The sequence below is a fragment of the Sander vitreus genome, chromosome 9, assembly GCF_031162955.1.
Source record: "Sander vitreus isolate 19-12246 chromosome 9, sanVit1, whole genome shotgun sequence".
Taxonomy (NCBI): domain Eukaryota; kingdom Metazoa; phylum Chordata; class Actinopteri; order Perciformes; family Percidae; genus Sander; species Sander vitreus.
The window spans coordinates 20,896,488-20,913,039 of record NC_135863.1 but is presented as its reverse complement, the minus strand read 5'-3'; the positions used below and the strand labels follow the sequence as shown (position 1 = coordinate 20,913,039).

The 16,552-nt window shown below is 42.3% G+C and overlaps 1 protein-coding gene across 1 annotated transcript; it reads right to left on the bottom strand.

Moving 5' to 3' along the window:
* Positions 1 to 2,635: 2,635 nt before the first annotated feature.
* map2k2a (mitogen-activated protein kinase kinase 2a) lies at positions 2,636 to 16,552 on the bottom strand. Its single transcript, XM_078259196.1, has 11 exons — positions 15,834 to 16,552; positions 15,394 to 15,604; positions 12,364 to 12,510; positions 12,108 to 12,185; positions 11,692 to 11,743; positions 7,756 to 7,880; positions 6,913 to 7,126; positions 6,647 to 6,711; positions 6,471 to 6,532; positions 4,565 to 4,610; positions 2,636 to 4,446 (listed from the first exon to the last, which is right to left on the bottom strand). The coding sequence occupies exons 1-11, from the start codon at positions 15,920 to 15,922 to the stop codon at positions 4,336 to 4,338; spliced, it is 1,200 nt and encodes a 399-aa protein (XP_078115322.1). The 5' UTR covers positions 15,923 to 16,552; the 3' UTR covers positions 2,636 to 4,335.

Genomic DNA, 16,552 nt, shown 5'->3' with positions numbered 1-16,552 from the left:
CTCTCTCTCTCTCTCTCTCTCTCTCTCTCTCTCTCTCTCTCTCCCTCTCTCTTAAAGAAACAGCATTCCGTCGCCTCTCCCTCCTCCCTCTGTGAACCAAATTAAAGTGGAAATGTATTTGCGCTCAAAAGTGGACAGTTGTCAAAGACATAAACTCAATCAGAGATGACAGAAATCATTAACCCATGCCTTCCCACTCTGTGGTTTCACAGTGAATGTCAGCCAATGTCTCATCTATGGACACTTGGTTTAAGGATAAATGAGTTGTAACTCTTGTCAATTCTCACCCGCCTCATCTCTCACTGCTCCTAACCCTGTTTTATGTGAGTTGAGTTACACCCACCCATCCTATTGCCTGAGGTCATGGTGTCCCACCCCAAAAGCAAGCCATGGCACATTCCAACACATACTGTAGGGGCTGCCAGCAACCCCCTTGATACACTTTCTGGCTCTGCCTGGTCTCTGTACATAATACCTGCCAAGCTCCAACAGGTGAGGCATCAGAGAAGACATTACTAAGTCAAGCAATGCTTTTCCATTGTGGAATATGGCAAGTTCCCTTGTGTAAATTTACAGCTATTGCACTTGATGTTGCGCCACTTCTAACCGCCCACCCGCACACCCCCTCAGCGAGTGCAAGCCAGCCATTGTGCCATAGAGTGGGATGGAGCTTAAGATGTATTCAATAATTCTGTTGCACCATAAACCATACCAACACAGCTCTGAAAGCACTTTAAAGTCATATGTTCAATGCTCATACTATAGAAAACATTCTTTTCACAATTGCTGGCTGTAAACCGTTGCCGTTTGGCTCCAGTCTCACGGGAATCGTGTTTTACACAGTAGAGCAGGGCTTGACACTGGCTTGGCACTGCACAGATAACCATGCAGGGGAGTCAAGGGACTATTTGGCAGGGAGAGGTAGTGACACACCCTCTGCATAGAGGGCACTGTTAAGCACTGTCTCTGCTTAAGCACAGGGGAATCAAAGCTTTTAAACTTCAGAAACACACATGAATTGCAGTATTTGGATGTTTGGTGCCATGACTTGCTATAATTTGCTATGTTAAGTGAAGAGGATGCAGGTGGATAAGTTGCAGCCTAAGTGAAATGAAAACAGCAGGATATACACTTTCACATAAATACATAATATTTACACAAGTTGCCTTCTATTCAGTTTTGGCCTAATTACCCACAGTCAAAATTAGTTGAGCCCTTGGCAGTCTGAGATGAAGTCAGACATTGTTATGGCAATTTCGTCTTTCAGTCCAATATAAACTGGTCCTCTCCAAGTCCAGACACCCCACATCATGTCTGTGTTTGACATTACTGTCTGAATGATGTTTTGATTAAAGTTAGCAAAAAAAGGAAGCAGTTAACAATAATCCCTGGATTCAGATCGACGTTTGACTAACAAAGACTGAAACAGTTAAAGTTGGTAGTTAACGTTAACGTTACATGTGAAAAAAAACTGTAACTTACCCATATAGCCGTTCAATGCTGAACTGACATGGCGCTAATGTAATTATTTTTAAATATGTAATTTTATTGAAAGTTAGAAATAGTCGTTATCCATCTCTCAAACTGTGTGTAGTCAGTTGACTAGCTAAATGTTAGCTAACGTTAACTGGCGCAATTAACTAGGTGTATCGTTACTATGATTACCTGAACGTTGTGCCTGGAACTATGTTGATGACGTGTTTAAACGGAAACCTGCCAGCCAATCAGTGGCCAGTATCGACTCTCCTAAATAAGACCAGTGATGGCCAGCCAGGGGTACTTGTATTCCAGGGGGTACTTCTGCAGTTCCTGCAAGATTGTGAGTGAAATTTGAAATTATGATTTGATTAAAATATATCCACATATTAACATTAGGTAAACTATTACACCTGAATATTACATGTTGCAGTAATGTGTGTGAAAACTAGTTAGAGCAAACCAACTAATATTTTAACAAAGTTTGTAAATTCAATTGTATGAAACAAATAACAATATCAACTTTATATAGTGTTATTCATTTAGAGCATACTTTGGAATCGATGAAGGGGTATGTGAGTTCATCTGACAGGGATGTGGGGGTGTACCTCAGACTAAAAAGGTTAGGAACTACTGTATTAGAGGGTAGTTGGGAAAAATCAGTCATCTAGGTTGTGAGTCTATGCTGAATATTAAAATGTTCAGAAAAGACAACAATAAATACACTTTATAACAAGGGCCAAGTCTTCCATCCCAAAACATATTTTTTTATAAATTTGAGATCGGTACATGCTGTTAAAATCTTCATACTAAAGAAAAAAGTTGTGGTGGGGAAATATTTTATTGCAGTTGCCCAGAAGTAACCCAATTTAAATGACTCAAAAATGCAGGTAAAATACCAAGGACATGAGCTCAGCCCTGACAATAACTATATCAATTGAAAACATTTCAAAATATTCACTAGTGAGGTCTACTCTAATATGTTTCTTCATTGTTGTCCGTATGGTTATTGTTTTGTTGAAAAGGGATAGATTTCTAATATTTCGTTGTATTTAGTACAATGACAAAATCATTTCTATCTATCTTATTAGTGTGGTACAATTTCTGGTAAGGCTGTTAGACACAGATGCATAAATGACATTAATGAAATAACATACAGTACATTCACAAATAAGTTTTATTTTAATCTTTTTATACATTATAACCATATCCAACACATTTTTATATTATAATAAAATGACTCTTCTCCCTTGTCATTTACATAAATCAAAAATTTGTATATTAAGACTGCAAAATAGTACTCCTGTAATTTTTGTATATAGCTTTGTACACATACAAGTGACAATGTATCCATTTTGCTCTGAACGAATGCACTTTTTTGGGGGGGGAATAAGAAAGGGCAGCCATAAGCAGAGAATACAACAGCTCTAGCAAGACGGCAGGCTAGCAAGTAACACCACCACCACCACCACCACCACCACCACGTGAGCAACACTGACCTGGGTTAAAATGTTCAGTCAAACCCTTTGCACTACTTGAAATGTCTGAGGTGCCACTCAATGTTGGGTAGTATTTTCACCATAATTGGGTTAAATCACATAGTAAGGGTTGTCAAATGTATTTCAACCCTTTCCCAAAAGCACGCCTCTAGGCTGGTTGTGTCCCAAGAGAAAGCTTGGAGCGCCACACGTAGCAGTACAGTGAAAGCATAACCAAATACACTTCAGGGGGAAAGTACAGACCAACAACAAAGAGGAAAAAAGGTTGAATTAGTCAACATGATTGAAATTTCATATTGACATTGCAGAGATTCAGGCTTTTGATAAAAACAGAATCATCCCAATCATGATCTTGGGAAATAAAACACACATACAGTATTAGAAAGATAAACCATGCTATATCATCCCATGAATACATTTTGATCATCGTTTTCTCAATGTCAATTAATGACATTCTGGCATATATCAGGCATCCACAGCATATGACTCCTCCAATGAGAGAGTCACAGTGTGGGATGCGCATTGAAATGTATGTCGAGGAAACAATGGCAATGCAGAGTGTAGACCACTGGGTGGGGGGGAGGAATAATCTAAAAAAATCTAAAAGTTCAAAGTACACCAATATACTGTTCATGAATGTGCATACAAACAAAAACTGATCAGGTATTGAAAACGTTTAGTCATGAGTACCCTCTTTGGTTTGTGACATTGTTCACAAAAGGGATCTTTAGAGTGATCACTCATTTACCAAAAAGTGAAAATGACTCCTTATACACAATTGTTCTGCACTCTCTACTGACAAATTAAATTATTACTGTGGGGGTAGTTGCAAGGTCTCTGGTCATTTTAGCATGAATACATTTGACAAAGGGATTTTAAATCAAAATCAGTGCATTCACCTTCGATAAAACCAATTTAGAATTTCCAAGTAGTTGATATGTTCGGATTTCTTTGTATGGAAAGCTCTACAGCAGGTCATTTGTTAAAATACAAGTCGCACAAGCCATCAACTGTTGCCATAAAAAAAGATTAATACAGTATATTCAACAATACAAAAGAAGTTTGTCAATCAATGCAAATTCAGCTGACACACTGGCAGCCCTTCAGTGCTTTACATCCGCTGTTGCAGTGTGGAAACGTGAGCTGTGGCTACTCTTGACACTGGCATGGTGAAGCTGGGGTACAATGACTCAACGGGCCCTGCTGCTGGTGAAGAAATAAATGTGGGGAGAGACAGTTTTCCCCAAGAGCAAGATAGAAAAAAGTGCCAATGTGTGTGATGGCTTGTGTACGTGTATGTGAAGTATACTGATGTGTATGCAAGCAAGACCGAAGGTGTGTCAGGGCAGTGGGGGCCTGTTCACTCAGTGCCGCGGGTGGGAGTACTGGGCTGGTTGAGGCCCATGGTTTTGCACAACCAGCCAGCAAAGTCCACTTCCTCCACTTCTGATCTTTTGATGAACGTGTGACTCTGAAAGAAAACCAAAAGGAAAACCATTGTTTTTTACTGCTTACCATCATTAACACAAAAAATAAATAAGCAATCAAACTATCACACAGATACATGAAGATGAAGTTCAGGTACCCACCATCAACATCTTCAGATCTGCCCTTTCAGCTGGGTTTTTGATCAAACTGCAGACACAAATGACACCAAAAAGGTTACTGACAAGTGAGACTATAAAACTGATACTGTAAATGAAGGATTAAGTTGGATTTAATTTTTACTTATTACACTAGTTTCTGCGACCACCTTGTACATAACACTATTTGTAGAAATTCTCTCTCTCATCTACATTATCTACAGTGGGGCAAAAAAGTATTTAGTCAGCCACCAATTTCTCCAAGTTCTCCCACTTAAAAATATGAGAGAGGCCTGTAATTTTCAACATAGGTACACTTCAACTATGAGAGACAAAATGAGAAAAAACAAATCCAGAAAATCACATTGTAGGATTTTTAATGAATTTATTTGCAAATTCCTTGGGAAAATAAGTATTTGGTGACCTACAAACAAGCAAGATTTCTGGCTCTCACAGACCTGTAACTTCTTCTGTAAGAGGCTCCTCTGTCCTCCACTCGTTACCTGTATTAATGGCACCTGTTTGAACTTGTTATCAGTATAAAAGACACCTGTCCACAACCTCAAACAGTCACACTCCAAACTCCATTACGGCCAAGACCAAAGAGCTGTCAAAGGACACCAGAAACAAAATTGTAGACCTGCACCAGGCTGGGAAGACTAAATCTGCAATAGGTAAGCAGCTTGGTGTGAAGAAATCAACTGTGGGAGCAATTATAAGAAAATGGAAGACATACAAGACCACTAATAATCTCCCTTGAGTCGGTGGCTCTACGCAAGATCTCACCCCGTGGGGTCAAAAAGATCACAAGGACGGTGAGCAAAAATCCCAGAACCACACGGGGGGACCTAGTGAATGACCTGCAGAGAGCTGGGACCAAAGTAACAAAGGCTACCATCAGTAACACACTACGCCGCCAGGGACTCAAATCCTGCAGTGCCAGACGTGTCCCCCTGCTTAAGCCAGTACATGTCCAGGCCCGTCTGGAGTTTGCTAGAGAGCATTTGGATGATCCAGAAGAGGATTGGGAGAATGTGATATGGTCAGATGAAACCAAAATAGAACTTTTTGGTAAAAACTCAACTCGTCGTGTTTGGAGGGGAAAGAATGCTGAGTTGCATCCAAAGAACACCATACCTACTGTGAAGCATGGGGGTGGAAACATCATGCGTTGGGGCTGTTTTTCTGCAAAGGGACCAGGATGACTGATCCATGTAAAGGAAAGAATGAATGGGGCCATGTATTGTGAGATTTTGAGTGAAAACCTCCTTCCATCAGCAAGGGTATTGAAGATGAAATGTGGCTGGGTCTTTCAGCATGACAATGATCCCAAACACACCGCCCGGGCAACGAAGGAGTGGCTTCGTAAGAAGCATTTCAAGGTCCTGGAGTGGCCTAGCCAGTCTCCAGATCTCAACCCCATAGAAATTTTTTGGAGGGAGTTGAAAGTCCGTGTTGCCCAGCGACAGCCCCAAAACATCACTGCTCTAGAGGAGATCTGCATGGAGGAATGGGCCAAAATACCAGCAACAGTGTGTGAAAACCTTGTGAAGACTTACAGAAAACATTTGACCTCTGTCATTGCCAACAAAGGGTCTATAACAAAGTATTGAGATGAACTTTTGTTATTGACCAAATACTTATTTTCCACCATAATTTGCAAATAAATTCATTAAAAATCCTACAATGTGATTTTCTGGATTTTTTTTCCTAATTTTGTCTCTCATAGTTGAAGTGTACCTATGTTTTTGTAATTACGTAATTACAGGCCTCTCTCATCTTTTTAAGTGGGAGAACTTGCACAATTGGTGGCTGACTAAATACTTTTTTGCCCCACTGTACTTCTCATGATTCACAGAGCAATGCGCTTTTTTTTGCAGCCAACTCTAAAAATATCATTGCAGACACTCACCATTTTGTCACAAAGTCCTGAAAGTCGTTGGTGAATACCCCAAGTGGCAGTTTAGGGGGTGGCTAAGGAGGAACCAAGAATCAAAAGGTCAAAAAACTGAACTATTAATGCAAACATACACTGTGTGGTTGTGTGTAGAGAAATGTGTGTTTATGCAAATAAGCGCTTTCACAAACCTCATTCACAATGTAGTCCAAAAGTTCAAAGATGGCCATCGCTGGTCTACTGTCCATCCCATGACCTGTGGAGAAGTTGCATATCATGGACACAACTAGATTTTTTTTCTCCCTCCGTAATAAATTGATTTAAATAGTATCTTAAGCACAGTTTATTTTTATATTTGAAAGCCTTTTTCCTGAAAACATGAATGTAAAAATGCCGTTACTGCCAAGTCTGTACAAATCTGCATGTACGTGTTTGAAAATGTTTTTGCGATTCCTACCGCTCACGGGCCTGCCCGGTGGTCTGGGCCTCTGCATGTTGGTGTGAGGCTCTCCCTCGGCCCCGTCTATAATAGCACGTCCGAAGATGGCCTCCAGCTCTTTGGCTTCTGGTGGGGGGATGGGGTAGCGGCCAATCGCCAACTCCACCAGGGACAGACCCATGCTCCACACGTCAGACTGAACAGAGTAGTGAGTGCCCTGCAGTCTCTCCGGCTGTTGAGAAACACACAATCTACGTCAGAGGGAGCGGGTAGAGCCAAGATGCCAGGCAGGAGAGAGGGTTGGGCAGAGGGGTGGGTGGAGAAGGTACAGGAAGTGGTGGAGAGGATAATGGGAGGGGGGCGTTATGGCAAGGAGAGCTGGGGTGTGGTGAGGGTAAAGAGGACAGAGGATGGGAGGGTTTGGCAGGAAGTGAAGATTAGCTTTGGACTGCTTTAGTTAGAAGGGTGAGCAAAGACAGGTGTGTGTGTGTGTGTGTGTGTGTGTGTGTGTGTGTGTGTGTAGGAAATAATAATGAAAGGACAAGAGTCTCTACACCACTGGTGCCTTGTGGGTAAGGGACGGGACAGACAAGCAGCTTTCGCCACTGCACCCACCAGGTGTCCAAGATTGAGGGGAAAGAAGGACGAGAAGGAGCGAGCACAGTTGCATCGCTCCTTGCCAAAGAGCCCTTTCCTGGGCACAGCCCTCGGTTCTTGGCAGGGGAGTGAGGGAGGGCCAGAGGTAGGGAAGGCAGAGGGCGGGGCCAGTGAACAAGAGCAATGTGAGAAAAGAGGAAAAGGAAAGTGGGGATAGGGCCAGAGGAAAAGGGGTGGGGGCGCAGGCGTGCAGAGCTGACTCACCGACATGTAGGAGCGCGTTCCAACAAAGGAGTTGGCCATGGAATCTATGAGCTGGCCGCTCACACCAAAGTCACACAGCTTGATCTCCCCGCGAGAGTTGACCAGGATGTTGGAGGGCTTGACATCTATGTGGCAGAGGGGACGTGGACAGACAAACGAATGTACATTACGTTTTCAGTGAGACACGTCGTCATACTGTATCTCATCTGTCGCCGATACTCCAAACACCTTACTATTGATCATTTGAGCTATACAATTTTTGAGGGGAGGGGGCTGCTTATAAACAGATGGCAGATAAGAACACTGCTACGCCGGTATGACTTGGGTATGTAAGCAGATGTAGGGGCATGAATGGTGTGTATACAGTGCCATTCAAAAGTTTGGACACACTTTCTAATTCAAGTGAATGGGAAAGTGTGTCCAAACCTTTGACTGGTACTGTACATGACTATGTCTATTGCATGTATCTACTGTATGTTTTTTTATGCAAGTCACTAACATGCAGGCTTTGAAAACTTCTTTGGATAATAAAACGTTTGAATCTAATTTCTAATACACCATTTCTTGCAACATAGAATGACTTTTAGAAACACATTTAGACGAGGGCTACAGCCTGCCATGAGGCCCGCAGGTGGCATGCACAGCACCCCCCAGCTTTATCTGTGGTGCTGTGTTAATCGAGCAAGGGAGAAAATGGCTACAACTCAAGCTGAGCCCCTGGTATAAACAAGCCGGGTCCTCCACATTTCCCGCTCATTGCTGAAAAACATCCTGCAAAAATAATGGGGGTAAGACTGAGCCCTGCAATCTGTCCTCTGTGGTGTGACCCCCCCCTTGCATCGACCAAGGACATGTGAGGAGTGACTGAGAAAGAGGTGGCATGAAAGAGCGGGAGAACGGTGGAAGGAGCTGCGGAGGGAGGGGTCAACAGGGCGCGGCTGCTGTATAATCACATCTGAGAGGCTGTAATTACCGCCTGAGCTCGCAGACAACTGTCCTACAGTACCACCGACCCTGTAGCACTGAGAGACTTCACTGCACTATGCAGGTCTAAACGCTGCCTTCACCAGTGCTAATCATAACAACACACCCATGGTTGCTCGCCGGTGTGCTGTGTGCTTAGACTTTGCTATGGTGGCACTTGTGATTTTGTTTGAATGCAAAGAAAATGGTCTTTACTGAGCCTTTTTTTTCCGTCATGCTACAAATTTCTATGATGAGGAACTTGTGATATTCTCAAACAATAGCTTGCCTTGTGGTGAGCGTGCTAAAGCTCTTAAGATGTTGATGCAGTGCATATGGAGGAAAAAGCATGAAGACAATTAATAAAAATTTGAATGAAAAAGTACAGGGACGACTGGAGCCGGTCTAGTTAATGTGGCGTACTTAAAGTGGTTTCACTAACAAACTAAAACGTTCAGAGATATTCGGAAATAGCAATCATACCTGAATGCTTTTTGTTGTGTTTGAGCCTGTTTCAGAGCAGCAAGAATAATGTCAGTGGAAAATTAGAGGATAATCCTGCTTTTTTAAATGTGGTGTTTAGACTAACATTTGCAGGGTCTGAATCTCAGCTGGTTGCCTCACAAGCATCAGCAAAATGTAGCCACCACTAATACCGAAAGGATTGGACTCATTATATTAACCACATCAAAAGTCCATAAAAAAAAGATAACAAAAAAAACATCTACATTGTTTCATTTCTAAACGAGGATGACTTTTCTGTAATCTGGAAACAAGGCAGAGTTGCCCTAAACCCATATAGCATTTCTATACATTTTACGGCCAATACCAAAGAAAACCCAATATATTCCAGATGTATCTCTTTGTTTAACTACATTATGGCTAAAAAACTGTATGTCCTATCAAAAATAAGAATTAATGATTAAAAACATGCTAGTATGCTTCAGTCTAACAACCCATAGTACTGGTTAACTGTTGCAGCAAGGTTGGAAGTAGTCGATGTGCTCATTAATTTTGGCAATAGAAGTCCTTTGAGAAATCGACTGATCAAAATTCCAAACTCAAATTAAATTAAAAGAAATTAAATTAAAAGAATATATTCACCCTAATGGTTTCCTAGTCCATACACTAAACAACGGCGAGACTGTAGTGAAAGACTACTTTAGCATAATTCTCAGTCACTACGCAATAAAATATAATTAGGATTGTAGCTATCAAAATTTTGAGTTGAAAATAGCACCCTGCTTTTAGCATTATTCGTTTTGAAAGCAATAGTCAGGTGTTAAAGCTAGAGTGCGAAACTTTTACATATAAATGAACGTCCGTTACATTCAGGCCCTTGCCAAACGAGTTCACACAATGCTGATTAAGCCTATCGTTGCCAGGGAAAGCTCTCTGTAATTCTCAGTATGCCTGAGATGTGGTGTCAGATATCTGTGGTGACACTCCCACACCGGCGCACCGGAAGAATGCCGATACAGCTGATTTGTACTCTGAACAAGTAGTTTATTTAACCCACAACAACGTTGTTACATGAGCAGTGCACGAAGTGTAGTCAACCGACCTTGCTCACTCACTTATTCACTTAAAGTTCTTCACAGCGTAGCTGCTTATTTGGGGTTTCTGATTGGTTACACGGTATGTCCGTCTACCTGTATTACCCAATACCTTGATAGGCAGGAAGTGACACCACTGCGATACGTTATAATCATAGACTGTATATATAATGGACCAACAGATCCCGTTGCTCTGGACGGAGACCAGTGAAGGCCATTAGAAGCACTTTTCCGGTGATGGCTGAGCGTTACTGCGCAGCCTCCAACTGAGAGAAACGACGTAAATGTGACGTCAGCAACCTGTCTGAAAGTTGGAAGTCTTCTGGTAGCTGTGCCAAGAGAAATCGCAATCATTCCGAATATTGCAGAGACGGAGAGCGTAGGTATATGTAAGGAGATAACATGGACACAGGCTAATAATTGCTAACTAAAATGCTAGTTAACATTAGTAATTAAACTTAAACAGCTAATGTAAGTCGAAACTGCCTGCACGCTTCTCCTGTACTATACGGTAATTCCTCTACTATGCGACAGTAAGTCGCGTGGTTATGACACAATCGTTAGCCTATTTTTACAAAAACGTCTGCTACAGAGCCATAACGTGAGATACAAGGTAATGGAGCCTTGTATACATTGTCGTGTTTCTTTAGAAATAAACAATGGACAAATAAAGTCTTTAAAACACTTCAGATGTAAAGTTATTCGCTGTCAAAGTGACGTCAAAATGAATGGCAGTCAATGGGATGCTAACGGGGGGGTGAGTGCTTGTTAGCATCAAAATGGCGCCATAGGATCTACGCGTTGTGAGGAGAAGCTTACCCCCTTGGTTATAATTAATCCCACTTCTTTTCTCAAGCACATTGACAGTGTTTGTGTAATTACGCTCACTGCCAGAGGGAACAAAAATGTTGCACTCCAATAAGCCAATAAATAACCCCAAAAGTGATTGTGTAATAAACACTGCATTAAATAGAATGCTTGTGATACAAATCTGTGATGTGCAAATTAAATTATAGTGCTACACAACACTCCACAACTGTGGAACGGGGTGGTGATGGCGCAGTGGATATGACACGTGCCTTTGGTGTGGGAGACCTGGGTTCAATTCCCACTGCGATACATCAACAAATGTGTCCCTGAGCAAGACACTTGACCCCTAGTTGCTCCAGAGCCGTGCAACCTCTGACATATATAGCAATTGTGAGTTGCTTTGGATAAAAGCGTCAGCTAAATGACATGTAATGGAACTTAATGTCCACATACACCCTGATCAGCATAACCCAGAAATTGTGTAGTCACTTATTTGATTTTGTAAACTAAACACTCTGTATCTCTTGCACTGCAATGAGTCTGAAAAATATTGCACAAGGGATTTTGAGAGCAAATGTACTTGACTGCGACTAGAGAACACCCTTACCTCTGTGCATGATCTGGTGCTTCTCCCGCAGGTAGGCCAATCCCCTCAATACCTGTAAACAATGGAGGAAAAACATTTAACTTAAAAATACAAAGGGCCGATTCTCAGACAAGAGTCTATACACGCACGCACGCTTTCCTTATGTACATATCAATTTAAAATGCATATTATTTTGGTAATCCCATTATTACACTTAGGTATTTGAACATGATGCAAGAGTTGAATGCATGACTGAACACACAGCTAGTTAAGCAACACAAGAAGCACACACACCCACAATGAGCAGTGCGTCTGCATCAACATGCATCGTAACAACCTTTGAGAATCTTCATATCACTGGCAAATTCAAACTGCAAACTATTTTAAAATGTCATTAAAAGACATTTGAAATGAAACAGAACTAGTGCACTACATACAGCTATGCTAACTTTCCCCAGGATTTCTTCTGGGATTCTTCTGGCTTCCTTCAGGACCTGGTCCAAGGATCCACCATCCTGTAGAGACAAGTTGCACATTAAAATCTGACAGACCATTTTAAAAATCAATAAAAAAAAAAAAAAAAATTCAAAAAACTATGGTTGGGAAAAAAAAATATGTCATTAAAAAACGACAAAATACTTGTGTCCATTCAACCACATTAACTTCTTTGTCCACTGGTAGGAGGGCTCTCACCATGTGCTCCATACAGATGCTGATCTCCCCATCACTGTAAAAGGCTCCATAGAAGCCCACAATGTAGGGGGAGTTGCATTCATGCAGCACCTGCAGCTCTCTGATAATCTGGTTTCTGATGGCAGGTTTGATTTCCAGGTGGATCAACTGAGGAGGGAAAGGATGAGACCATAAACTGCTGTTCTGACAAAAACGCAACGCAACAGATGCAGTCACATCATTCACTGGCCTCTTTGTATCTTGAGGGAACGCATTTCTGAGGTGGCGTTTGGCATAACTAGAACGCTTTCCTGTTCGTCTGGGTGCAGTAATCTCAACACATGCTATTTGGGATTTCATTTGAAAATAGTTTAAATTGCTGACACAAACCAGGAGAGTCTATGTATACACAGAATGTTTCAGAATTTATACACACTTTTAATAGTGAAATATAACAAAGACAAGTGCCCATACTTCCAAATTGTTTCTCATCATTTGCAGAACTTTTTAACGATTAATTGCATTTGCGATAATTTCGCGATATGTTAAGACGCAATTTCCTAATCGCAAAGGCTGCAACCTGGTCACGTGACTCGCAAGAGAAAATCAATCTGCACCTGCAGAGAAAGCATCAACTTAGCACGCTAACGCTACGCCGTACCTTGAGCAGATTTCTGTCATTCAAACAACTCTGAGTTGTAGTTTTATTTGGGCTCGAGTCCATACATGCAGTTAATGGATACAGGCACGCAGAACTGAAGGCTCGGTTAGCAACGATTAGCTCTGATTAGCTCCAGTTAGCTAGCTCCGTTATAAAGATATGGAGCGGAGGAGACTGCCACGGGGAGGGGTAACAACCTGACTCTGATAAATGGCGTTCGGCGAGCTTTCACAGCAGCGTTGCTTCAACGGTTTTATTAGTACAGTTAATCCCACAGCAAGACCAGCAGCAGCATGCTACTGCTAACGTAACGATAGCCTCTCTGTCTCTGAGTGTGAGTGCAACGTTGACGCTGTCATGCACACGGCGCAACTTCATGAGGGGGAGGGGCTGGAGGCAGCTCCTCTGTGTGCGCTGTTAAAAAAAAAAATTAAAAAAAATACACCGTTGTATATACTATATTTTTACTTATTTAACTGTCTAGTAAAGTTCAAAGACAGTGTTTAAATCTGCCCTTTAGTTTGTGTGATTGGTTTCTGACTTTCATATGAATGTTTACACCAGGCTTGGTCAGTGCTCAATATACTACTGTGACTGAAGTAGTTAAATAAAAGATGTCATTCATATAAATTCATGCATCACCTAATTTCATCATCACATACAGGCCTGGCCTCCAGGAAAGAACAGTTTGTTTAATCTATCTAATCTTGTATTATTCATACTATACAATGATTTATTGCTTGTCTTTGTTGAATAATATAGAAGACAAAGCTTAAAAAATAATCGCATTTTGAATCGCAATATTTTTGAAAATAATCACAATTAGATTTTTTTCAAAAATCGTTTAGCCCTAGTCTGTATGGAGTCCTAATAACTTTCTGTCTCGTAAATTGTCCACTATTCATTATGATCAAATTAGGGGGGGTGGGGGGAACGGGCTAACCAAATCACCACAAGTTTAACACTATATGAGGATCACTTAAATGCCTACCCAATACTGGATTTTAGAGGCAGATACACACCTATAATTGGTGAAAAACAAAATTGGCATTAAAAAAAATAAATATTCTTAACTGCAATGTTTCCTGACTGAACGTACATGCCACAAATTATTTATCTGTGATGAGCTATTATCGGCCAGTATACTGGCCCAGATGATTTATGACGACATATTTAAGTCTTGGTCAAATATAGGTGATGAGAGACAGAGCGGCAGCGAGATCCTCCAAGTGGCATCGACGCGTCCGTGGAAAGTGTCCGACGATCGCCACTGAGGCGTCGATCAGTAGTCAGCGCCTCGATGAGTCTGTGGCAGGAGCCAAGCACTGGCAGGCAATCTGTGGCACTCGTCGACATCCGTCAGCAAACTTTCCTAGCTGAGCGGCACCACATTGTGACTACCTGTCGGCAGTTATAAGTATATTACGTATCTGCCTGGTTGTCCCTCAACTGGGGGGTTGGTCAGCTGGCGTAAATCTTTTTTTATGGCAAAAACTAAACAGGAATGCTGCCGTTTTTGATAAAAAGCAGTAACGTTTACATAGGCTTTGTTTATATTCTGGTTAGTAACGTTTCTTGTGGAGGCATACACTTAAATGTAGGCCTTAAATGTAGGCCTATGTAGTGTCTATTCTCTCCTGTAACATGTCAGTTGTAGTGGATGACTGGGTCGGACTCAGAGCTCTCATGTGGGAAAGTTGGGTACAATTCTGAATAAGAATTTTAATTTTACTCTTGAGATCCTCCGACGCCTCTGTGGCAACCAGGGTCATCAGAGAGGCGTCGATCAGTAGTCAGCGTATCGACGAGTCCGTGGGCAGTCTGTGGCAGGAGCCAAGCACTGTCAGGTGATCTGAGCGGCACCAAAGTGTGACTACCTGACGGCAGTTAAATCTACTACATATCTGCCTCAGTTGGGGGGTGGTGGGGTGCATGGTTTGTTTTTAAAACGGGAAGTCGGCAAGTTTGCTGATGGGTGTCGACGGGTGCCACAGATCGCCTGCCAGTGCTTGGTTCCTGCCACAGACTCGTCGATGCGCTGACTACTGATCGACGCCTCAGTGGCGATCGTCAGACACTTGCCACAGAGGAGTCGATGCCACTCGGGGGATCTCGGCCCTACTGGAGAAACATAGCAGTTTATAGCCAGTTATTCAAAATTCTTATTCCTGTTACAAATATACTTTTGGTGAGTTTGTTATTGTTGCATTCAAAAATGGTGCATGGTGCACTTTTCTCCACACAGTAAGTCGTCCATGATGCAGAATTGTGTGAAACAAACCAAGCCAGCACCAGTGTTACGCAAAAACACCTCTGAAATGTGTTTTGATTTAGCTCCCTCCAACTATCACACTTCACCTACAACAAAAAATGCACCAATTTTTGTTTACCTTCCGAGCCATGACCAATCCCGAGGGTTTGTGGCGGACCTTGTTGACTACTCCTCCGTTTCCAGCACCCAATTCACATATGGGGTCAAAATCCTCATCCTTCAGCTCCCCAACCTGAGCTTTCTGGGTCAGAAAGGCCTCCAGTCGTTTCCTCTGTTGTTCGTCCAGGTCCAACTCACCCAGTTTCTTTTGTAAGGCCTCAAGGTTGGCTCTGTAGGGAAGGGACAGTTGGTTCAGCAGCAGGGTTTAACACACAGACAGAGGGAGAGAGAAATGATAAGACAGGGACATTTAACTACTCTATTTAAATTGAGGTAATGGTGGTATACAGTGTTGGTAAATGGTGATAACTACACACAGATCAATTATTAACAAGCTCTCTTATCACAGCTACACAGGTACAATTAATCTTGACTTATACTAGTACTAGGGCTACTCACTCAGATGCAGCATCAATCGTGTTTGAGGTGGCCTGTCCTTCCCCGATGGGCGTTATGTTCAGGGGAACGGGTCTTCTTTTAGGAGCCATTTCAATAAATAACCTAAATGACTTTTTTTTTTCAAAGAATGCACTAACCCGCAGTGAGCTGGGAGGCTGCTAATCTAGCCTTCTTATTCGAAACTCAGTCTGAAAAAGCAACAGGATCAGCTCTTGGTGGCTAGTAACTTGGCTAGCTAACGTTAGCAAAGTTAGTATACTTTCGGTAGTCAGTCAGCTATTTGGGTAACGTTAAATCGTATCATGCCGAGATGCTCTTTAAAAGTCAGGTCGCTTTCCGGTGCATCTATAGTTTCTGGAGTAAACACATTTCTATTATTCTGCTTCTTCTGGGTTATCTACCTGCTGCTATTACCCAACTAGCTGCTACTAGCTAGCACCAGCTCCTGGAGAAATCGTGCCCTGCGTCTCTCAGTCCTAATGTGCAGCCCCTCGCTTCTCAGCTTTCACAAGACACGGGCCGCCGCAGTTTTCCCTGTAGCTACACCGGCAGACCGACTCGGCTGGCTTCCCTCTGCAGGACGGCAGCGTCCCAGCAACAAATTCCTCCGTGTTTCAGTTCTGGGTGTGGGGCTCTGAAACGAAAAGGGCTTTGGCTCTTTCTGGTGGTGCTTCAATACAGGAAGCAGCTGCAGCATCAGACCTGTGACACCCACAGGG